We start from the raw sequence: 24,470 nt of genomic DNA on the forward strand, positions 1-24,470 counted from the left end.
ATAGTCAAAAGCTGTAGTTGCATTAGCAAAGATCGATCCTACCATGTTGTATTTCTTGTTGAGATGGTTGGGTTTTGCTTTTGTTTTATTTTAGGGAAGTAATTATTTACTGGGACTTCAGTAACCCAAGTAAAAAAATGAGACGGTGGAAGTTACTACGTATCTTGAAGGAGATGAGGTTTAGTAGAGGAGTTTAAATTTGGATGAAGAGCTCATTAAAGAGGACACAACAGATTGTATCAGAAAAACTCTGGAGACAGGTGTCTACTGGGTATCCTTAAGGATTGTTCTTGGGACATGTATAATTAAAAATTTTCATTAAGGATCTTGGCATAGGGCGTAAGTTTGTCTCAGTGACGTTTCACAGCGGAGAGCTGAGAGATGCTGAGAAGGAAGAGGAAGGTCTGGGTAGCATTTAAGTAGAATTGGAGGATCCTAAGAAGTGGAATAAAAGTTGGATAACGTTGTGCAGAACCCAAAGTACGTACTGACTCTGTTTTAAGCTGGAAGAACAGTGGAGCCCTTGTGTGTACGCAGACAATAAGGATACATTGTGCAGAAGGTCCCAGTAGGGATAAAGCATTAATACCGTTTACAATGCACTGCTAAGTCCTCTCCAGGAATACTGTGTACAGTTCTGGTCCACAGCTTAATGGAAGATGGATATGAAGGGGAAGACATATAATAAAAGGCAAATATGGGGAAATACACTTTTTTATAAGACAGGGCTAAAGAAGTCTGGCTAGCTGAATAAATCAAATTAATCTGGGACTTGGTATATGCGTTGGAAAAGATAATACCAGACTGGGGAACAGGCTGCTTTAAAGTAAAGAACAATGCTGGCGCAATTTATACAAATGGCATGAAAGGTAAAGCCTGAGTTTGGGCTGACCATTTAGAAGCAAATTTCAGAAATGTCAGAGGGATGAAAATCTGGAACAACCTCCCAAGAGGCACGGAGGGACCCACTGCCTCGCTGGAGCTCCGTGCGTCTCTGGAGGGAGGTGGCACGGCACACCTGAGCGTTACTTGAGGAACCTATAGGAATGTTATATGTCCCTGTAGGTTCCGATGGATAATTAACTTGCTTGTAACTATCACTGATGTCATTCATTCCTATAAATCTTCTAGTTGTTTATAAATTAATAAATCACAGGCAAGTTAGGTCTGATTATAAGCCAGATGTTTGTAGTGAAATATGATTTATGTTTTGTCTCTATTGAAATCTTTAGCTTTCTGCAAAAAAGGGACACGGTATCCTATGCAGAGGGGATGAATAGTTCTCTGGCTTTGCTTATCTCTCCCTGTTGACTGCAAAGGGTCTAGTGACAGCTCGTGTCGATGAGTCCTTTGAAAGCAAGTGTGTCTGCTGTTTCCTTTTTCCCGGCAGCACCCAGTCGGTAGGAGCCGTAAGCTTGGGACGTGACGTGGGTTTTCTGCCCTTGCAGAGGCAGGGATTGAGCCCTGCTGGCAGGGAACTGGTGGGGCTTGTGTGTATTTGCAGTACGGTGGGACTTGATATTTGTTTGTCCTACGACTGGCATGACGATAGGTGATCTCTTCCTCCATCTGCAGCACTTTGCGTATAATATCACTGTTAGAGTCCCTTTGGCCCTTCCAGGAGGGGAAATACCTCATTAGCTGTCCATGACCACTTAGATACACATTCATTAAGGTACTCTGTGCTAATGTAAGGTGGTGAGAGGAAGCGTTGATTTTTTAAATCCCATGTGAGTGAATCACTTTGAGAAATACCTCAGAGTCTTCAGGAATATTTGTAAGATTGCGAAATCAAAACATTTCCTGCAATTAAAAGGCACTTAGAAAGCATATGTTATATGTCAAAGCCATATCGTGATCTTACACTGTAACTTTTGACCTCTTAGCCCTCTTGAGCAAGAGATTCCCAGGCTATTAAATAGTCTTTATTGCACTGTCATATATTTGTAGCATGTGTTCAGTTGTAAATATTTCATCTCATAACAGAACTAAAGAAAATCTGGTGCTTTCCTCAAAAAAAAAACCCAAACAAACAAACTTTTTCTTTTTTCTTAATCAAGACAGGAGCATAACCTTAGAGGAAAAAACACCGACTGAAGAATTCGCGCTTTGCTTTGAGTCATGGTATGGTGCCATAGAGGATAAAGTACATTTTTAAGTCACTGAAAGATATGCTGACTACTTTTATTTAGAAACACACTGTTACATACTAGTGCTAAGAAATAATTATTGCACTTTCTTACTCGGGCGTTCGTCATGGGGGAAAATCATAAAAAACCCCTGTAATTTCCCCCCTCTTTTTCATCCAAGCAATTGTTGAACAAGGAAAGAAGCTTTTCATGTCATAGCAAGGAAATAGTTACAGCATCTGGGTTACGTGATGATAAACTCCTGTGGAAGTCGGGACAGCATGGGTTTTCACTCGCAGCGGTGGTTCTGTTAGTATCACATATAGCCATAAAATATCTTGAGTCCCTGTCCTTCTTTCTGAAGCTGTTCCAGAGCACTTCCTAGCATGCTGCGTCTTCACCATTGGGATTTTCATTATACAATTAGAGGAGTGTTTATGCGTCTGATCTGGAACTTTAATTGCTCTGTATAAATTAAAGCTGATGACATGCATTCGTTGAAAATAAGAGAGGAAGAAGTGACAGCGGCTCCGTGGGGAGGCTCGCGTAAGCGTGTGCACGATGGGGAGTGTTTGCTTGTTAAGGGGTCTGCGCACCGGCGCTCGAGACTTTATGGGAGACCGGAATGCACTGTGCATGCGCGGGGAGAGCTCGGAAATCAGTGTGCGATGCTTATACCACCCGTCTGCCCTGGGGCGGCCCTGAGGAACATCTGCCCAGGCTGCTGGAGCACAGCTTGGGCTGAGGACCCGTCCTGAGAGCTGTGCTACCCGAGCCTGGGCTGGGGTGGGACCCTCCGGAAAAGGGGCTGATAGGTATGACATTTTCCCTCTTCCAGTCATCAGGGATATCCCCCAATATCCAGGACTTTTCAAATTTTATAGATGGTGGCCTCGCAACAACGTTGGCCGCTTCTCTTAGCACCTCGGGGTGGATTTCCTCCGGGCCCATAGATTTATGTGGATTGAGCCCTTGCAAGAAGCTGTAGACCAACCCTTCCGCCGCTACTGGTGGGTAAACACATGTGGTGGTGTTGCTACTTAATCACACCTTCGGGGTGCGCTGCCTGCCTCCCAAAACCAGGCCGTTGGGCGCTGTGAGTTGTTAGCGCAGGGGGTCAAGTAAGGTTCTGTGCATTCAGAAGGTGTCAGCTTCGTTATGTGGGTCAGGACACGAAGCTTCGTGTTAGGAATGGGAAGCAGGATCAGGATATAGTTACTGCACTATTTCCTTTTTGGCACTGGGTTATTAGAGTGAGACAGAAACGTTTTTCCCCTTTAAGATCTGTGGTCCTCAAGAGGAAAAAAATAAAATAAAATATATATGTATTTCATCTCAACAGGACGTAAATAACCTGTTCACCTGTTGCTGGTTTCCATTGTTGCAAATTTAAGTCTCAGCTTGCCTCTGCAATCTGCTCATGCCTGTGTTTCCGGAACAAGAGGTGTATTAAAGCGGGATAAAGAGCATTCAGTGCTATCTGGCGAAGATAAAGTGCCTAGCAGTGGCGTTTTGACAATAAAGCACGCTTTCTTTGCAGCCAAGTGAACTCCACGGGAGTTGAGGTGCCACAGCGGGAGTGGGACTGTCACTGCGCGTCAGTGACAGCACTGCAGCCATGTGCCTTCACGGGGAGTATTGATGGGGGTCAGCGAGCAGGGACGCCAGGGGCTTGTGATGGTTAAAAGGAGCAGAGCTGAGGTTCTAGCAACTAAGCTGTTTATTCTTCACATCCGCTTTCTATTTTTAATCATAATTAGGCGTATGTATTCTGTTTGTCTATGACATGGGAGTTCATACTCGTCTTCCAAGCCTAAAAATTGCAAGTTTAGTCTCACTTTTAAATACCTCAGGTAGACTTATAGTGGCTTCAAGAGGCCACTTAAAATATTATATGTAATATATATATGTGTGTGCGCGTGGGGGGAAAGGCAGTGGAAGGAATTGCTTTGAAGGAGTTCACAGTATGTTTGGAGTGGGATTATGCATACCAGTGGTTTCCAGCCTTGCTCAATATGTAGGTACCTACAGTATTTCTAAGGGAGATGTGGCACAGACCTCTGTCTAGCAAATGTAAGCCTGCTTTTCATTATTTACCTTTCACGGGCGTCAAAACAGTCCAGGGACTCCCAGGGAGACGCAGAGCACAGGTTGAAAATCACTGGTGAGGGAGCACTTTAAATGATGCCTTGGAATGAATGAGAGAATACGCTTTTGCAGTAATAACCACAGAGACGTAATAACATCCCTCTACTAAAATACAGGCAAAAAATAGGTTTCCAGTGCTCTGAGAGATGTGCATATTTATTCACTGCTTTTGAAATCCTGTTACCTTTCCATCAGTTTTTACATAATGATCGTGGTGAAAAGATTTCCAGTTGTGTGGTGTAGGGTGTGATCATTTAGAGCCGGTTTGGGTCTAAAAAAGAGCTTAAAACCAAAAAGAAAGGTGTAAGGCAGAAGTTTCAAAAGCAGCAGTGTTGCCATCAAAGCTTCAACTACATTACCTTTACACGGTCACTGATCTAGGCCAACGCAGATTTTCCACCGTATGAGTTTTATATTCTCGAAGCGTAAACCGTGTTTTACCTTGCTGATGGAAAGCCAAATTTTGAGATAAAGGCAATTAAATGGAAAAAGAAGAGCAGACAATGTTGCATGCTTGAAGACACGCGTTACTAGGAGTGGGTATGACTGTGTTTGTGAGCATCCCCACAGTTCTGGGTAGGATTGCTGCCTCCTAAGAACACCAACTCAACCCTGAATTTTCAGAAAACCAGAATTTTGCTGTGTCCCAATGTCCTGCAGTGTATGATGTGGTGTCCTGCAGTCACATCATGTGAAGTGCGGTTGCAAGAGTTGTGGGACTCCTCTGTGCATCTGTCGGCTACAACGTGCAGAGAGAAGAGCGACACCCTAAAAAACACATTGGAGTTACTGTTTGACCCACATTTTCTTTTTTGACTTGTGTTAGTAGCACGTTATCTGGAATAGATGCACGCTGACAGATCTTCTTCCCGCGAGGATAAATTGTATTGCCATTTATTGGGAAAGATCAGTAGAGTATAGCAGAAACTTTCCATAGACTGTTTTGAGACATTTAATGGAAACTTATTTTGGCAAAGCTCTGAAAGCACTCAATAATTTTTGTTATGAGATCCGAGAGCTAAAACACAAACCCCTTGTATCGGAGGCTGGCTCATAAAAGCAAACCTGGTGACAGCAGAGACATCCCGTAGCTGTATAACATATTCACATCACAAGCTAGATTTTCTCAGGGGTTTTCTCAACTCCTGTACCAGAACCTTTTGGGAGCCTGTAAGCTGAGTGAGGATGTAATGCATCTACCAGCAGCTGGTTTCTGTCTCTTCTAAGCCCATCTTTCTTTTTTTTTTTTTTTTATGTTACCGCTCTTATTTTTAAGGCTGTGTTGCATTCTGCTTCATAATGAGGAGCCTTCTTCAAGGTACTGCAGCCCACTGCAAGTAAGGGAAGTAATTTTAGAATGAGACAGGCTCGTGAAATACCCTAATGCCGCATTGATATCAACACAGTAATTTGGTGTTTGGAGCAAACTTTGTGCTCTCGTTCCTTCAGAAAGTTCCTTCATGAAGGCATAGTAGGTTTGGAAACTTTACTTTTCAGTCGCAGAACTTCCATCCTTGCTTGAACGGCACTGATCCATCTCAAAGAAGGGATTTCCAAAAGCCTGTTCTGATGGCTACCTCCCACTGCACGCTGTATAATTTGCGTGCCGAACTCCTATTCCTACTATGGAAAACCTCCACTTAAATTTTTATAATGCAGACCTTTATTTCTAGTTTTGGGAAGAGGATTGTATTTTTTCCGAGACTGGCCATACAATCCCATGTCTCGCATTCAGCCCTGCAAAATTTATTTCCTAGCCTATGGAAGAAATAGCTTGATTTGTTCAAGCCGGGTAATTCTTTCCAAGTTTGCTGGGGAGGGGGTGTGTGGGATGTGAAGACGAGGGCAACACAAAGCTGCTAAAACACAAAGCTGCTCTGTTCTCCGGAGCTGGTAGCATTTCATCGCTTGCAGCTAGGTGATTTACTGGGCTCCCAAGAGCTGCTGCAGCTCCTCCGTGAAGCGTTAGATAGCGATGGGAGACTGGCAAATGCATCAAAGGCTGCCAAACAGACCTACGGCTTTAAAAACTTGCTAGGTGTCATTTTTCCCCGATAAGGTGGCTCTGGTTTTAGTAAAGCTTATCAGAAGTTACTTAACACGGGGAGCAGCTTCGCAACGGAGTGGGAGAGTTGGCAGCGTGACGTACGTATTTGCTCAGAAGGCGACTGTTTTGCAATTTTGGAAACTTTCTGGGATGCAAAGGCCAAAGCCAGATCCTTCCGAAGTTAATGTCATGTTGTGGAAAACTAAGTGTGATTTATTTATGTTTTGCAACTGAGGTTCATAAGTGCCTGCCCTGCATCATTATTTTTTTTCTGATATTTTTAGTATTCAGTAAAAGTTTTTGAAAGCTTAAAAGTTCAAGCATGCAAATTCTTGGAGTGGTGGATCTCAAATCTTAACATCACTTGCCTTTAATTTCTTCACAGCGTGCTACTCCACCAAGTCTTTCTTTCTTTGAATTTCCACATAAGGAACGGGCTAGAGAAAAACGTGGCACCTCCGCACAGAGTACCAGAAATATGCCAGGATGTGATTTTAATTCTCCTGCTAAAGAAACTTGTCACAGCAAAAAATCGAAGGCAAGGAGATGCCGGGGACACAAAGTGCGGTGGGTTTCTTAGACCGATGAGGCATCCTAGCAGTGTTTGAGTGATGGGCGTACGCAGTGTATGCACTTGCAGGTGAGCAAGGACCATCCTCCTGCAACACCGCTGAGATGCCCCGCAGCAGTAATTCCGGTGCTGGAGTTTTACGCTGGGATGTTCCCAGCTCTGTTCCTCTCCATTTTCTTCCAGAAAACAACAAAAAAACCCACCCCCTCCTGCATCGTGGAGAATGGGACTAAGAGCCATTGTGCTGCTCCCCGCCACACCGTCGGTGCAGGGAGGGCGAGGATGGGGGTGCAGCAGGGCTTGCACACCCGCTCTCGCCCTCTCCTCGCCCACTGGCAGGCAATGGCTTCGCTGCCGAGGGACCCAAACTTGTGCGCAGCAGCAAGTTTCCAAAATGCTGTAATATAGTAAAAGACAAAAGTTGATTATTTCTAGTCAGAGCAGAAAAAAAAAAAAAGACCCACCAGCCCACCACCCCCGAAGCCCAGCATATTCCTAAAAAACCTCCACCCGTCAAAATACTCGAGCACAATCTTTTGCAGAAGAAATATTGCAGGGACGGAGGAGCAGACGGGAGCAGGAGTGAATGAGATCAGTTTTACAGTCAGGCTTTCATGTCTCTACATGAATTCTGCTGCATTAGTAAAAAGTGTCTTTTTTTTCCCCCCCCTCAAGACATCTTTGGCAAAGATAAGTGCAGTCCAACCGTCTGCTACAGATAACATTTTTACGTTCTGTGCTGTAGCTTAGGTTGTAGCTGAGTTACCAGCTTTGTGTATAAAAGGGGATGTTTATTCCCCTCTTCACTGAACTGATGGAGCAGTTTCTTTCTGGCAGCTCTTTCTGCAGGGAGTGGAATGCGTTAAAGCAGGTTTGTGGCATTTATGTAAGGGTGGATTTTTTAAAATCCTTATCAGCATGTCGTCTTCTCAATTTTCGTATTTGCATGTAGGGGGGTTTTGTGTTTGAGAAAGCGGCGTGGCGTTTTGCCTTCCTGGCTGCTTAGAACAGATCCGCGATGAAGACAAAACCAGTACCGTCCCTCAAACTTTGGGCACAAAGGAGTTGTAGAATCAAATGTAGCAGCTGCATTCGTCTTCGTAATGATTTTAAACTGCCCAAAACTAAACAGCCACAAATTCTGAGAGTATACAAAATATTAATTTGACCTCAGAAGACTGGTACAGGATGATTTATCAGCTTTTGACAAATCTGTATTTTCATTCTTTTCAGGACAGAAAAGAATTTCATTGACCCATGTGTTTCTTTCAGTAGTGTTTTCAAAGACAAGAGATAAATAAGGGGTCCCCAAAGGGCTGCCACAGTAACAGTTGCTTTACAGGCTTTGGTGCAGCCCGTTGCATGCGTGGGCCTCAAATGCTTTATGCAGAAGCAGAAAAGTTTCTTTTAAAGAACTGGAGAAAAGGAAGCAGTAGGAAGTTGAAGAGTTGTTTTGGCAAGGTCAGAGAGACGTTAAACCTGTGTGTGGGCCCTATTCTATAACCAATCAAAAGATAAACCCCATTGTCTCATTTTCTGGGACCTGTGCGAATGGGTGTTATGATGATACAAGACTGGGAGCGTTAGCAGAGGTTTACCCAGTGGAACGTATTTTGGGAGTTCAGATTGCAGAATTCCTGGGCTTGGTACTGAGCGATGGAGCACTTGCTTTGCTGGAGAGGGTGGAAGAGCGTGAGGAAGGCTGCCTGCCTTCCAGCTCAGGTTGCATGGCAGAGGTTAAGCGTGCAAATCAAGAGATGGAGAGGCAGCTTTTACAGAGTTTGAACAGCATGTAACGTACCGTAATCGTGCATTTCAAGTACCTTTTAAAATGTTCAAACTTGTTTACATTTCTTCTCAGAACTAAAGTCTGGCATTACAAGCAGCTGAGGTTCCCTATTGCTAAATAAGACCGACTCTAAAAGCACTCCACTTGCTGTAACATGCAACATTTATAGTACCGACGACTAAATTCAGTGTTTTTTCTTCCCAGACTTTTGAAGATAAATTGGGCTCCATCTTCAAAACCTACCCAGGTGCTGTTAAATCACTTTGTGGCTTTTTAGCTGTGCTTTCAAAATGTAATTGTAGTTCTCCTCCTTCCAGAAAAAAGGGCGGTAGAAAATCTATTTACCTCATTTATTGAATTTCACACAGTTAAATTAAGTGAAATAAGAGCTTGATTCAGATCCCATTGGTTTCAATAGCAGTCTTTCCATTGAGTTTTACTCAAGGCTTAAATAAAGATCAGAAGGTGATCCAGAGCTCATTTACATTTAATATGCTCCTCAGCTATTCCTTTTAAACTTAAATATTATTGGAGGCTTTTCAAGCCCAGCAGCGTGTGTTAACTTGCTCGCTTGTGAACATGTGCAAATATCCAAATTTCTGCTGGAAGCCCTATGGAAGTGTTAACCATAGCATTCATTCCCGTGAAGCTAGAGACAAGCTTTTAAAGCTTTTTATCGGCTTTTACTTGTCCTTTGTAGTTAGTTGACAGGACGTTTGCTACGTTAGTACAGATAACTTAACAGTACCTTTAGTGTTTGAAGCAGCAAATATTGTTTATCTTAGTTCTGCGTGCATTTTTGTGTCTTGTTTTAGCCTCGCTCGCAAAGACAGTCTCATTCCTAAGGGGCAGGATGTCTCCCGGGGAATTTGGGGGTATAAATCCTTCTTTCTGTAGCTTTCCAACTTGAATCTGTACAAGGCTGGAACTGGCTATAGTTCCTTGCTATGGACCAGCTTTGGAGGAAGCATCCTGGGGTGATGCAGCCATACGGGCCCAGAGGCTGGATGCAGCACCCACTGTGGTTGCCGGTAACGCTCGCCGTGACTTCAGTGGGCAGAACCGCGCACAGAAGTAGCCGGGGCTGGTTATTGTGGGGGTGGGCACGCGTAGTTCAAGGCAGTGAGCAAAACTTGCATGCTTGCTGTTGTGTTTTCAGCAGTTCTCCAGGTATACTGCAGTCTCTAGAGACGTCAGTCTAGTCACCTGGCAGAGCTACATACATATGTGTACATGTACCTATATATGTGTATGTGTACATATACATATTTATTGGTAAAAAAAATAAGAATGTGTTCCATTTGTAACAGCACGCTTTTAGTCTTCAGATGTAAGTGGTTTCTCTTGCGCTTTTTGAGTCAGTGTGTGAGTGCTCACACAGAATTTACACCTCAAGGGATTCAGAAGTACGTGTACGAGCACCACGGCTTACTTCAATATGAGACTTGATTTAATATAAATAAAGAAAAACATGTGATTTCTTTTCATTGGAAGGCACAAATGAAAATATGCAATTGCAGTGCCTCAAGAAATCCCATGTGGTAAAATGTTCACAGCATATTTTAATGCTTTTAAATTTCGTTTCTCAAATTAACTCATTTTGAAACAATTTTAAACAATTTAGTGCTGATGTAACTAGAAACTGGTCCCACATTTTCATGGGCACACATCTTCAGTTTCTTTTTATTGTGCTATAAAATCCTGCTGCTCCGTAGATGTTGCCAGAACAAACAACAATGAAGAATGTAATTTTTTTAGATCACAGAGCACAAGCTCACGTATCTGTTGCCATCCACTTGTTTTCCCAAATATCCCGGTGTAAATCTTGAGGTGGCACACCCCTGCCACACATGTCTCCCCAGATTAAAGGCTGGGTGACTCATACCCCTTGTCGGAGGTCTCTCGGCCGCTTGCTGCTGCGCTCTGCACAGGCTTTTTACACCACTTGCAGCAACGCAGGGATACAAAATTCACCATGGATGCCAAGAACCATTGCGTTTCTCCAAGCCGTTTCCCAGGGCCTGAACCTCGCGTGGATGAGGCTGCGTGACGGCCCTTCTCCTCCTCCAGAGCTCTGCCTGGTGGATGCATACAGCTTTTTTGAGACGGGTGTAGCAGCTGTGCCGGTGCGTGAAGCTGGAGGGCGGGAGGGCTGCAGCCATGGGCTGTTATCCAGAGGCTGTGCCACCTGGTGGGCCCACCCTTGGGGGAGACCATCAGAGGGCATGGAGCCTACTGGGACTGACGCCAGGGGGTCCTTTGTCGCTTGCACGGTCTTGTTTGGGGTTGTCTTCCACGGTACAAGACAAACTTACTTTGGTCAGTATGTGGGTTTCACGCAGCATAAAGACTGCTGTGCTGAAACACAGGTGTGGGCAATGCTTCCTCTTGGACGACCCGGTGCTAAGTGGGATGGCAATACTTCCATCCGGTGTTGCCAGTAGACCACCGACTCTGCCTTTCCCACTGACCTGATTTCCTCCACAGGGGTTTCTGAAGTCTCATTCCTCTCCATAGCACTCGGTGGTGTTGCCCTGTGCTGTACACTGCTTGAATGTCTAAGCTGCAGCAGGTGTTTTGGCTTGAACAGCCACATTTTGCACCTTAGATCATCCTCCTTCAGTCACTCTGCTGTATGTAGGGAACTGCGAGCCTGAAAATAGCAAGCTATGACATGAACTCATCACTTTGCCCATCCTGGTCTTGATAGGTCTGTAGGGCCAAGCTCATTGCCCTGCTGCATCAGGCTCAGATGGAGAAAATTTGAGGGGGGGACCTCAAAGTCAATGTTGACTTCAAATAACATAGTTATGGCCCGGGTTTCTATAAAGATGGTTAAAAAATAGGGGGAGGGTGCCTGTGTGGTTTTCTGTCCAAAATTTATTGTGGTGTGTATAAGATTTAGAAACTGTTATCATTTGTGTATATATGTGTGCATATATTTGCATAGCGGTCGATAGATACGAAGTTATTCTTGGGTTTTCCTCACTAATAAATCATAGGAACAGCTCATTAATTGAGTTCATTGGTGACTGCACTTGCGATAGACCTGTCCATTAACTTTGAGCAACAGCTCAACAGAGAAAGCCCCACGCAAGCTCTTGGTTTCTGTTATAGCAGCCTCCCCAAAGGTTGCCAGTGGGAGGAATAGCCTGGCAGCAGCACCCCGGCTGCTGGTGAGGACATCTTGGGGAGCTTGACTTTCCAGCCATCGCTCTCATTAAATAGCCTGCGAAACTCAAGGCAAAGTCATACTGCAGTAGCCATGGGCCTTGTGGTGGGGATATGGGGCTAAAATGCAGCTTGGAGAAGGGCCGAAGCCTGGGTGGGGCATCCCGGTGCTGTTGGGAGCGGGAGCTGCGCCCCACAGCACCCGCTTTGCCGGGAGAGGGGAGCCCTCTAGTGCAGAGGCCGCCGCTCTCGGGCATGCCGGGGCACCTCCGGCGATTAATGCCAGCTCCTGCCTCCCCTTCCTCGGCATTTCCCTGCTGATGGCACCCAGCAGCTGCCGCTTTCTCTTGCGTCAAGCGAGGAGCTGGTCACCTCTTATGATCCCCGAGTCCTTTTCAGGGCGATTGCATCCCAGCTCCCCATTTTCTGTCTAGTACGTGTTCTGCGGTCTTTGATGTAAGACCTTGCCTTTGGCTATATTTCAAATAAATGTTGTTCAGAGGGCTTATTCTCCTAAATTATGCAAAGCAGTCTGTGCATGTCACCTGTACCTCTTTATAGTTTCAAACCCCGGCAATGTTTGTGTCATCTGCAGGCATCCTCAGCAGTGATTTGATGTCTTCTTACAGACCACTGACAAAGCCATCAGAAAAAAATGGATTTAAACCTGGGTTATTTTTCAGTACCCCACTAGAAACAGCACCTCCAAAGACTGCAATCTATTACTTGCCTTTAGAAATCGACCTTTTTCCCAAACTGTAGAAAATTGCAAGGCGACAATTCCCATTTCTTTGCAATTCTGCTGGTGTTTAATGGAAAATACCACTATCCCTCCCACAGTTGCACCCTAAGGCATTTAGAGGGGAAAGCTCAAATTCTGGGGTAGCCCATCATGTCATTGTAGTTGCTCCAAATTTACACCGGCTTCCACGAGAGAAGAATTTAATCCCCCACCCAGTTCGCATTGAAGCCAGGGGAAAGATTGATTTCAGCACATCCTGGTCTGGCCTTAATCTGGAGGATTAATGAAGATACATGCTGAATTAAATAATGGCAACAGAGAAGAGAAATAGAAATATTTCTAAATGATATTGGGGAGGAAAAAAAACCACCCTAGGGTATTAATAAAGCTTGAATCCCTTGTTGTCAGAAATGCTCTGACTTCGGAGATGTCTTCATTCAGGAGCAAGTTGGTTTGTTTATAATTATTTATTCTTTCAGGTAAAGACACTCACCAGCAATCGGGCCATCCAGCTGTCACACTGCCTCCATCCCTTGCAATTCAGGACCTGACTTTTGCCATCGGGGGGCAGGTCTCCACTCCTAAGCAGAGCAAGGGAAACTTTAAAATTAGGTTTAGCTGGAAAAGTTGCTTTCATCGAGTAAATAGAAATAAGAAACCATCTGGGAAAGCTTTCCCTTAAGGCATATTCTTTTTCTCCACTGTGGCATTAGTTTTGGGACACTTATGCAATTACAGTTTCCAGCTAAGTATTTTGAAGAGCTCTGGCATTGTTTTTTTCCCAGTATGTCTAAAAGTCAGAATTAATCTCAGTAACTGCATTACTCTAAACTACACTGTTTGCGGAGGGACATAGTACAACCACGCGAGGCTATTTTTCACGATGTTTTAAATAATAGCATTTGAATATGTGCAAAAATTATTATCTTCTGTGGCAGCATTTCCAGTGCTCGAATGTTGCTGTCATTAAGCTGAAACGGGTCTTTTTAGGCGTTGTATGCATTTGCAACCACTGTTCTCGAGGGAAAACATCTGCCCGCATCTGAGCACTGTTTGTGCTCCTCACCTGTTTTCTAGCTTTTCCTTTCCCTTTCGTAACTCCCCACAGCACATCACAGCAGATTTGGTTTTCTTTTTGCATCGTGTGGACTTTCCTCCCTCTTGAAATTCTTGCTCAGTATGTAAAGCACACTCAACCCAGTAATACAGAAATTTCTCCATCACATCTCTCTCTAGTGTCGAGGAACCGGTTAATGTATGAAGTGTTTCTATTCAAATGGTTAATCACATGTAACGAAGTGTCGCTTTCTTTTTGCCACCTCTGATATTTCATACCCTGTCTTCTTTAGGGAAGGCATTGGATGGTTCTTTCTCTTTCTATCTGAAATTAGGTTAGTCACGACAACAAATGTCCTGTGTGCTCTAATACTTCCTCGTGAGCTTAAATGCCATTATTTTGATCATTTGACAGTACTAGCTGCACTTTTCTGGTTTCCACAGTAGGTTATGTGGATCTATTCCATAGCTGTAAGGGAATGCTTTGAGGTCGGTGAAAAATAAAACCCGATATACAGGACCTGTCCTTGTGGCTGACGTACAGATTTGTTCTTGAATGACACAAGGATCTTCATCTAATTTCTGTGCCCCCGTTAGGTGGAGGTCAGTGGCAGCACTGGTTGTGGGCAGCGCTGATGGTAGGACACCGAGTGCCACCATCTCCCCTGGCCTTCAGAGGCCGCTTTGTATCTGAACCAAGTGCCTGGGAAGATACCGCTCTTCCATGAAATACCTAAAAAAAAAATAATCAAAAGTGAAATTACTGCCAGTAAGTGAGGAGAGAGGAATATTTATAAATGTGCTGGCAGATTGAACAAATATCTCTTGTCTGCAAGTTGTGCGCTGTTGTCAATAATGGCTGGAAAACATGCAGAAAAAAGTATATACATGTATTATGCCAGGGCATATAGAGTTATAAGTGATATATGAAGCATGGAAATGGACTTGCGTGTCTCTGAAATTGCCTTTGCGAGTTACTATTTTGATGTGTCTGTCAGAGCTGCAGGGAGACTAACAGAGGCTAAGCACAGACAGAAACAGCTGATGATTTGGGGATTGGTGATAATTCAGTTTCAAAGCATTCTCCAGGGTTTTTCTCAAGTCTGGGACAAATATGCGTGACAGGATTGGGACTTCAGTAATCAGATTTTCTGGGGAAAAGATGAAAACAGATTTCACTTGTATCAGGGCAATTGCTGCAGGGACCACTTTGTTTAATCTGAGCTTGTATGGATTGGGGAGAATAGGTCGCTTAGCGTTACGGATGGACGGATGCATTCTGTCTCCCTACCGTCACTCGTCGAAAATGCCATTTAGTCACTCCACTTCTTTGGGCCACACAAGAGAAAAAAAAGCCAAGGAGCAGAGGGTTGCAGAGGGTGAGCCTCTTTGCGTCACCTAGAAATACTTCCTTAAGGCCAAGCTTGAGGCAGAGAAGGGGAGCAAGCATGTCTGGGGGCAGAGAGAGGATTTTAGTACCCAGGGCAGCCAACCTTGCACTTCATAGGCACTAAAATTCAGTGAGTTTGCATCTGTCAGTACAGTGTGTATGCTCAGCAAGTTCGCTGATGATACCAAACTGGGTGGAGTGGCTGACACCCCAGAGGGCCGTGCTGCCATCCAGTGTGACCTGGACAGGCTGGAGAGCTGGGCAGAGAAGGACCTAATGAGGTTCAACAAGGACAAGTGTAGGGTCCTGCACCCAGGGAGGAAGAATGTCAGGCACCAGTATAGGTTAGGGGTGGACCTGCTGGAAAGCAGCTCTGAAGAAAAGGATCTGGGGATCTTGGTAGACAGTAAATTATCCATGAGCCAGCAATGTGCCCTTGTCGCCAAGAAGGACAATGGAATTCTGGGCTGCATGGGGAAGAGTGTGGCCAGCAGGTCAAGGGAGGTCATTCTCCCCCTCTACTCTGCACTGGTGAGGCCACAACTGGAATACTGTGTCCGGTTCTGGGCTCCCCGGTTCAAGAGAGCCAGGGAACTACTGGAGAGAGTCCAGCGTAGGGCAACAAAGATGATTGAGGGATTGGAGCATCTCCCTTATGAGGAAAGGCTGAGAGAGCTGGGACTCTTTAGCCTGGAGAAGAGAAGGCTGAGGGGAGACCTTATTAATGTTTATAAGTATCTAAAGGGTGGGTCTAAGGAGGATGGAGCCAGACTCTTTTCAGTGGTTCCCAGGAACAGGACGAGGGGTGGCGGGCACAAGCTGGAACATAGGAAGTTCCGATGAAATATGAGAAAAAACTTCTTTACGGTGGGGGTGATGGAGCACTGGAACAGGCTGCCCAGGGGGGATGTGGAGTCCCCTTCTCTGGAGACTTTCAAGACCCGCCTGGATGCAGTCCTGAGTAATGTGCTCTAGGCAATCCTGCTTTAGCAGGGGAGTTGGACTAGATCATCTCTGGAGGTCCCTTCCAACTTCGAAAAATTCCATGTTTCCGTGTGCCTCTTTCTTCAGCTCTTTGATTGCTGCTGTCTTATGCAGACAGCACCTCACATTTTGGCTCATTTCAGCAATATTCTGCCTTTTTTTTTAGGCTGTCTGTTGAGGTAATAGCGTAACCGATTCAAGATCAACATGCCTTTGGCATTTCGGAAGCGCAGCATGTGTGCTAAGAGCAACATCCCGTAGAAATCAGATGCTTTGCAGTGGTATCCCATGCTGTTGCTCTGCAGACGTTTTGGGTCGCCTCTGCGTCTCAGGGGTGATAGCTGGGGCTGTGGGGTTGCCTCCACATTGCAGGGGTGGTGGCTGGGGCCGTGGGGGTCCGGCGGGACACCCGGGCTGGGGCAGGAGGAGCCCCATGCTCCCAGCAGGCAGCTCCACTCTCGCGCTGTTGCAGGCGGCGGCCTCCTGGGACATCCTCTCTGCGTCAAAACTTTCCAGACTGGCTGGTTTTTTTTGTTATATTAACATCACAGATAAGAGCAAAGCTTTCGTCTTTTCGGGGTCAGCCTGCGCCCTGAAGTTCAGTTCTGTATCTGAGCTTTTCTGCCGGTCAGGGACATTCTCACCCTGATTTTTCATCGGGAAACTTGTTTTTTTCTTTACTCTCCTTTGTAGCTAAAATGTGCTGCATGTGTAAGTGTAAGTGGGACATGTATTATGTGATGCTTACTACCGTAGCCCCCAACAGTACCATGTAAGGATCCATTCCCACCACTGACTCCTAAACCTGGATAGCGCTGGCTTTGCTACACGTCAAAACAAAAGTATATCAGGAATGTATGTGGCATCAAAATCTGTCCTTTGGAAGGCAAATAGGTCAAGCTCAGTAGAGGTTAAATCATAATATAATCCATCCACTCAAGCATGCACGTCCCACTTAAAACTCTGTGGAGCGAGGCGAGCACCACATTGCCCGTGCTTTTGCCTCTGGCCAGAATGACATTCACACTGTAGGATTATAGACAGATAATTATAGCATGTATCTTTTCAGAACACTGTTTTCATAAGCAAAGAAATTACAGGAATGGTATTATTCATCAGATGCAAGCAGGCCATTTTCTTTTCTTTCCAAATGTTCTAGTTGGAAAATTATTCAGCACGTTTGCCTGAGTTCAGTGATACTGCTGCAGGGGTTTCGCTTGTTTTGCTTGATTTGGGTTTTATTTGCTCAGCATATACTGCGTATGACCCAGGTTCTCATTTGGTAAATACTGCTGTGATGAAGTTCACTTTTTGGATGTACTTAGATCTCTTTGCAGCAAACAGGGATTTGGCCTCGTGTCTCTTTGAGCAAACAAAAAATTGTGCACGAAGCATCAGCTTCTATAGGGTGGTCTGACTGATGCTAGCCATATACTGCTGAGATCTTAACAGAAGGAACCCATTTTCTTTTGCTCTCCAGATCTTAACTAACATCTCGTCTACATCTTCTGTTTACTGCCTAGAAGATGTAATGAGCCTGATGGAGGGGGACAAGTGGGTTTGCATGTTTGTGGCTTATCTCTGCCTTTGGTAGAGAGCCATCAAAGTGCTCTCTACACGCAGAACAGGGGAAGAAAGTAGGTCCTGGAGGGCCAACCTGAAGCCTCTTCAGAGATTGTTATGTCTGGGTTTCCCTCTGCAGCCTCACAAGCTGGCAAGCTCCTTCTCTTGACTATTTGCCCCTGCCTCCTTGCTGTCCTCAGAGCTATTTCCAATGCAGCGGTTCATGGGGCACCGCTGTGAACCAAATAAATCAGTGAGCTTTCCTGAGCTAAAAATACCCTCTGTCCATTTATTTATTTATTGTTCTGCATTATTTGTAGCTTGGATCAACTCTTTGGCATGGTTCACTGAGTGGCCCCATGGGAGAGGGAGAGGGAGAAGCGCAAGAGTAACCATGCCCTCCATCTGCTGCATCAGCCTTGACCTAGTAAGCAGTGAAAAAGTCTGTGTTTCTCAAGACGGCTGAGCCAAGTGCAGAGCTCCGACGCCTGTCTGATCCCAAGGGAAGCACATTCAAATGTGCAGTTTCTCCTAGGGCTTTGTCCGTGAGCTGGACTGTTTATTGCTCAATCCAACTGGTGCCAAGCTGTGTAGGGTCAATCACGGGCATGGGTGGCCAGGAGGATGCCTCCTTCCACCCTTCCTTCGGCTCAGACGTAGCATAAACACTGCAGCATTTGCATCGGGCCTGTCTTGAGTACCAGGGCAGATGTTTGCTGTTAACACGGGAGATGCAGTGAGAGCATCAGGCCATTTGTGGACCCTGAAGACCATAACAGGCTGACTTGCATGTCTTCATTTCTGTGAGCAGTCTAAACTGCACCTGCCCCTGCATTGTGTTTGAGAGCATTTCAAAATCATGCCTTTTTAGAGATCAGATCCAAGATGCCTAAACTGAGCATCCGAGCTGAGGTTTTGAACCGCCTGAGAATCTTTTATTACTGGGTTTTTCCTCAGTTGGAGGATAACATTTCTTAACATTCAAGATGACCTCTGGGAGGACTCTGACTTTTCCAATCAGTTCAAAGTCTCTTCACCCCCATCCCCAACAGCAACCCATTTTACAGGGCAGGCCAGCATATGACAAAATTTCTATCATTCTGCCTTCAAAATGCGACCACTCCACAGAATAAGACTCCTCCTGTGACTCTGGTTGATAATTTGTGGTCCTCATACTTCAGGCTGAAGAAGGCAAATGCCGATTTTAAGCATGAACACATTGGAACGCTTAAGTTTGAAACTGGAACAGAAAATCCTGCTTAGAAATTTCTCATCTGTCCAAAGCAAATGTAAAAAGGGTCATTTTCTACACTTGAGGCTCATGTAGTAACAAGCGACTTAGATGGTGTAATCACAGCCCCTGTTGAACTGTCCCCTTTTACCAGCAGTTGCCACTCTGATCCCAAACACCACAATGTTTATCTAGATGTATAATGAGGAATAACTGAGGAATTCGAGTGAATAGCCTTGCTTTAAACATGAACAAAGAGTATTTAATCTGTTATCACTGTAGCTCCTTAATGGTGATGACTGTACTGAGAAGTAACATATGTTCAGCAAATGGTTTTGACGATTGATGCATGTTTTTATCACTGCTTATTAAGTTATTTTTCCTACTAATAAAACATCAGTTGTCCAGTAAATCTTCAGCAGGTGTTGTCTAGCTCCGAAACTTATTTCCAGCTTTGTCAAGAGTCTTTGTTACTTGCTTTATAGCACCCCACACAATGGTGTTCCAGTTTGTGACTGGGCCTTCTAGGAATTATGGGTCTACAAAAGTATCATTCAACTTACTATTTTCTGCAAGTTAAAAGAATGCAATTCTTTCAGCGTGTTATGGGAAGCCATGAGGTCAGGCTGGGGTTGCATTATAGCGACGATGAGGTAACGGCCACCTTTTGCTCCCACTGAAGAGCAAAGTTGGGCTGACACTTTCCACCTGGAAGGTGTTGAGAAGTTTCTTGCCACGTTGCCTTCTGTATCGTTCTCCTTTCCTCTGTATTAGCATAACTCAGAGGTGTTTCAATTTTAGCTATGCAAGGATAGCTCAGGGAGTGACTGGATGAGTACAGAGTTTCTGGGGCTTGTGCGTGGTGTTTTTTTCTTTAGAGCAATTTGCGTTTTGCTCTTTCGCTGCAGTCGAATATAGTGGTGATAACGTCTGTCATTTCCTCTAGGTTTGGTAAAGCAGAGTAATAGAACTTCAGGTGGGGGCTAATTTTTCCATCATGCCGTCATAAATGTTTGTAATCTCAGTGGTGCTCTGTGTGGCATCGCTTCCTTCCCCACCAGCAAAGCAGGCTTAGGTGGATTTGTGTGCCAAAGCTGAATATGCCGGGACATTTCATGAATCTATCATACTCCCAAATATGTCAGAGTGGCAAGAGATGTGTGATCCCTGGAGGTTCAGTTTGCTCTTAAAACCTTGACTTTTAGCTTGAGGGGTCCTGAAGAAAACTCCCTGCTCCCTCCCCCTGAGCTTACAAGGAGACCCACCACCCCCTCAGGGAAATCGCCTTTGGTGATACCTGGTACAACTCTGTGCCTGGGAAACATCACATGTTCCCTACAGTATTGCCATTAAGGTCATGCAAGATAACGGTCTTGTTTCTTATGAATTTGTGCTGACGCTTCACTTATTGTGGTGCTTATAGGTGGGCAACAATTACTTGCTCTTGCTTTCGTTCATGGAGCTTTCTTCTTTCCTCCACAGTTTGTCAAGGGACAAATAACAAGCTGACCCAGCTGGGACATGTGGAAGACCATTTCACCAGCCTGCAGAGGATGTACAACAACTGCGAGGTGGTACTCAGCAACCTAGAGATTACATACGTGGAGCACAATCGTGACCTTTCTTTCCTGAAGGTTAGTGTTCTTGGCCAATGTGGCCTTCCCTGCTAGAGGAATCTTACTGTATTTTTTTAAGTGCAAAGGATCGGCTACCTATAAAACTCTGTAGTGATCCAAAACCATAGCTAGCTAGTGTCAGAGAAATTGCAGATCACAGCCTCAGCGTACCTGTAGGCTGCAGGATGCGCTCAACCCTACTGTACTAAATCAGGTACTTTGAGAAATAGCTTTTCAAGCATCTGCCAACCTGTGCTGGCTGCCCTGCAGATGGGTTTCTTCTTATTTATGTGTATTATTACATCCTTAACCGTTGCCTCGCTCCTCGGAGGGCAACAGGCTTTGTGGTGCTGTTGGGCAAAGTGCCAAGTGAGTGGCGACTCACTGATGGCAGATTCCGAAGTGCGGAGGCCCTTACCCTGCCCTCCAAGCTGTGACCCCTTCCCCTGCCGTGGTGGTGAGTGCCTCTCCAGCTTGCGGCACCCGCACCCTGAGCAAGGCAGGCAGGTCCTGTGCGATAACTTCCCACGTGGACCCTTCAAGCGATCTTCAAGATAATCCTCTGCAGTTGACACCCGGGCAACTCCCATCTCAACGTTTGTTTTGTGCACAAACGCATGAGCAACCATGGCAAGCAGAGAGGGGAACGGACAGGGGACAGATGTTAAAACGCAGCCACGGCATGAGGAGGAACGCTGTCTGCCACAGGGACCTCCAGGTTCTCCAGCAGCAGAGGCTGGGCAAGGGGTGCAGCTCTGCTCCCCCGCTGCCGGGCTGCCACCAGTGGCAATAGCGTTGCACCTTAGGTTATATTTATTTTTTTAAAGAAGGTGTTTTAAATGCATTGCTTTTCACATACCTAAACCTCAGATTAGGAGGTTTTTAAAGAAAGAGGCAGGAGAGGAAGAAGTTTTTATAACATAAGTGTATGTCTGGTATCAAGAGCTCTTGTGCGGTAGCTTTGAATAAACAGGTCAGTCCTCTGGGTTGAGAGGAGTAATCTCTTTGTGGGACCTTTTCTTTTCAGGGAACAAAGAAAGATAAACCCCATTTCATCATAGTAACAAGCAAGAACATCAGAAAAGAGATGGTTCAGACATATGGGTTACAAATATGATGGTACTGCCATTTTTCTTTCCCAAGCACAACTTGATCGTGGAGCTTAGTGTTCCCAGGAACATAACAGGTCTCTTGAAAACTCACTGGTAGTCTTCATGGAATAGGAAAATAACATAAGTGTCAGCCTGAGGTTTTTCGTTTATGGTGATTTTTGTAGGAGATAGAAATGCACACATTTCACAGTACAAGGCAGGAATTAATCTACATCCAGGGACAGTGCCTCGCTTGCCTTTTTGTCCTGTAACTATTTATTACCTAAGAGGGAGAAGGTTACCCGATCTTCCCCTCTGCTGAGCATTGGAAGGATCCTCAAGGGAAGGTGCACAGAAGAGAGAGTGTAAAAGCCTCAGTCGGATGGCGTCTCTGCTGCCAATGGTTGGAGGCTCGGAAAATATTCAAGAGAAGCATCACACTTGGTTGCCATATCATACATGCTTGCCCTGTTCCCCTGCAAGTAGTACCCCCTGGTAGCTGCTGTAAGGGCCAATTTATACCTGCTTAGACGGCAAATTTTTACATATAGTCCCTTCTGGTTCTCGGATGTATTTATGTTTTAATGAGATTAAGTGGTTTATTGTTCCTTAAAATTGAAAGATGGCAGATTGGAGGGGTGGGAGGAGGAAAGCGACTCTGTCAAGAGCAGAAGAATGCTATGGATTAAGCACCTTGTTTTTTCTGTTGTTCTCTCAGACGATACAGGAGGTTGCAGGCTACGTGCTCATCGCGCTCAACATGGTGGATGTCATTCCCCTAGAAAACCTCCAGATCATCCGAGGCAATGTGTTGTATGACAATTCTTATGCCCTGGCAGTTTTATCCAATTACCACATGAATAAAACCCAGGGACTCCAGCAGCTGCCAATGAAACGGCTATCAGGTGAGACGCAGGCAAGAGGTGGAGGTACCTGTAAAGCAAACTTCAACTCGTAGGTTATGGGTATCGAGATCCGATTGAAGATCTCCTCTCAAAGTCACATGCTATCAAATCCTGCTTTAAAAACAAGTAGTTTCCCTAGCTTTCCTGCTAGCCAGCCTTCTTCAAAAGATGAGGAAAGTTCATCGTTTCCCATTGCAGAAACATACAGAAAATCCAATGCATCAACAGCGTGGTGAGATTTATTTGTGTCCCCCAAAATGGCAAAGAAGTATCCACTCATTATTTTGCATTATTTGATTCCGGCGCATTCCATATGTCAGTGTTTTCTGCTAAATTCCAGTGGGACCTGCTGATATGTGAGTTAAGGCCTTACACAGTCTCTGGCTGACAGTCTCTGGCTGTGCACACCAGCAGTGCCATCTCTGCTGTGTGCAGTGGCCTCTGGAGGTGGCACCAGGCAGAAAGCCACATGTAGTGGCGTCTTAGTGGCATCCAACAGCAGCCAACCCTCCAGAACCAGAGCCGGGTGTTAGTTGCACCATCAGGAGCGCTGATGCCGTGCAGATTGTCCTTTTCTGTCAGCATAGTGTGACTGAGGTGAAGAAATACGTGTTTTATTTCCCTTTCTTTAGATCAGAGACAGAAGACTTGGGCAGCTTGCTTCACTTACCAATTTTTTTCCTTCCATCACAGAAATTCTTAATGGAGGTGTTAAAATCAGCAACAACCCCAAACTGTGCAACATGGACACTGTTCTCTGGAATGACATCATTGACACGAGCAAGCAGCCTCTCAAGGTGCTTGAATTTGCAAGCAACCTGTCTTCTTGTGAGTATTAACTTACCCAAAATGCTATGTGCTCCTCCATTTCAGAGAGAAGAGCAAACATCCTGTCTTTCATGCGGTGGGTTTCAGGTCCACCAATTCCTGCACGCGGGGCCACCGAGCCCTGTTCCGAGGGAATTCCTTTCATTTCTTCACCGCTGGCCTAAGATGGAATTTTTCATGGTGGTTAGGTCCTTAACTCATAGCTCAGTGAAGTTTTTGGGAAAGCCGCTCTTGGTTTCAGACAGTATGTGTTCTTCAAAGGCAGCTCAGAGTAACACGCACGCATTTGCTTTCCAGCAATCTTCTGTTTACAATATAAGGCTCTGGTCTAGAAAACGCATGTGGGTACCTTCATGGAGTTACTGTGGGACTTGAAGCCTTTTTAGCTCGAAGGCCCAAGTTGAATGCTGTAAAACTCTGGTGTTTGGGGCTGCGTGGATTACCGCTGCAAAATTAATGATAAACAGCCAGATAAATGTGATGCTTTAGATCAGCAGGGAGATGAGCACATATTCAAAAGTTTGTGTAGGATATGCATTGAGTGAGCTCAAGCTAATCCTTCAGCCTTATGAGTCCCTTGTAAAATCCCCAGTCATTTCACGCAAAAGAGAGTTTATTTTCATTTCTGAGCATTTCATTTCTGGCACGATAATTTGGCAGAAAAACATATTTTCTTCATCTTCTTCCAGTTGCGTAATTGCTTGAGAGCTAATAGCCAACTTCTGTGTTGACATATTTTTCTGCAGAGCCCTAGCGTAATCAAGGAGTTGCAAACCATACAAGTCAGCACAGGATTTTGGCTCTAAACACCACAGAAATGTTAACCTTTAACTTTTCAACTTAAAAAAAAAAAAGAAGTTCTTTGGTCCCACACCAAATCAATCAACTCTTGGACAAGTATTGGCATTTGTTCAGCTATTTGATGGGCAGTGGGGAGGAGGGAGAATCATGTGTTGTTAGCGGGAAGAATCACTCTAGTAGGAAATGCCTCTTAAATGTAGTGAATTCCAGATTAATCGGCTTAGACAGCCATTTATGGTTTTAATAACGATCCCATAATCTAAAATAAGTTGTTTCTCTGGGGCTTTGCTTGTCATTAAGAGAAAGAAAAAGTAAGAGAAGAGTAAGGAGGGAGGGATGGGAAAGAACCCAGCACTGAACCTTCAAGGTCAGGCAAGTTATCCATCTATCCTGCTGCCTCTCCGTTGA

The 24,470-nt window shown here is 45.0% G+C and overlaps 1 protein-coding gene across 4 annotated transcripts in view; it reads left to right on the forward strand.

Moving 5' to 3' along the window:
- The window catches only part of EGFR (epidermal growth factor receptor), a 167,111-nt gene that overhangs the window by 97,770 nt on the left and 44,871 nt on the right, over nucleotides 1-24,470 (forward strand). For all 4 annotated transcript variants that reach the window (XM_054189747.1, XM_054189748.1, XM_054189750.1 and 1 more), the window contains exons 2-4: nucleotides 20,304-20,455; nucleotides 22,247-22,433; nucleotides 23,127-23,261. In XM_054189747.1, coding sequence (XP_054045722.1) covers nucleotides 20,304-20,455; nucleotides 22,247-22,433; nucleotides 23,127-23,261 — 474 coding nt within the window. The remainder of the gene's footprint in view (nucleotides 1-20,303; nucleotides 20,456-22,246; nucleotides 22,434-23,126; nucleotides 23,262-24,470) is intronic.

This window comes from Rissa tridactyla, chromosome 2, assembly GCF_028500815.1.
Source record: "Rissa tridactyla isolate bRisTri1 chromosome 2, bRisTri1.patW.cur.20221130, whole genome shotgun sequence".
Lineage (NCBI taxonomy): Eukaryota > Metazoa > Chordata > Aves > Charadriiformes > Laridae > Rissa > Rissa tridactyla.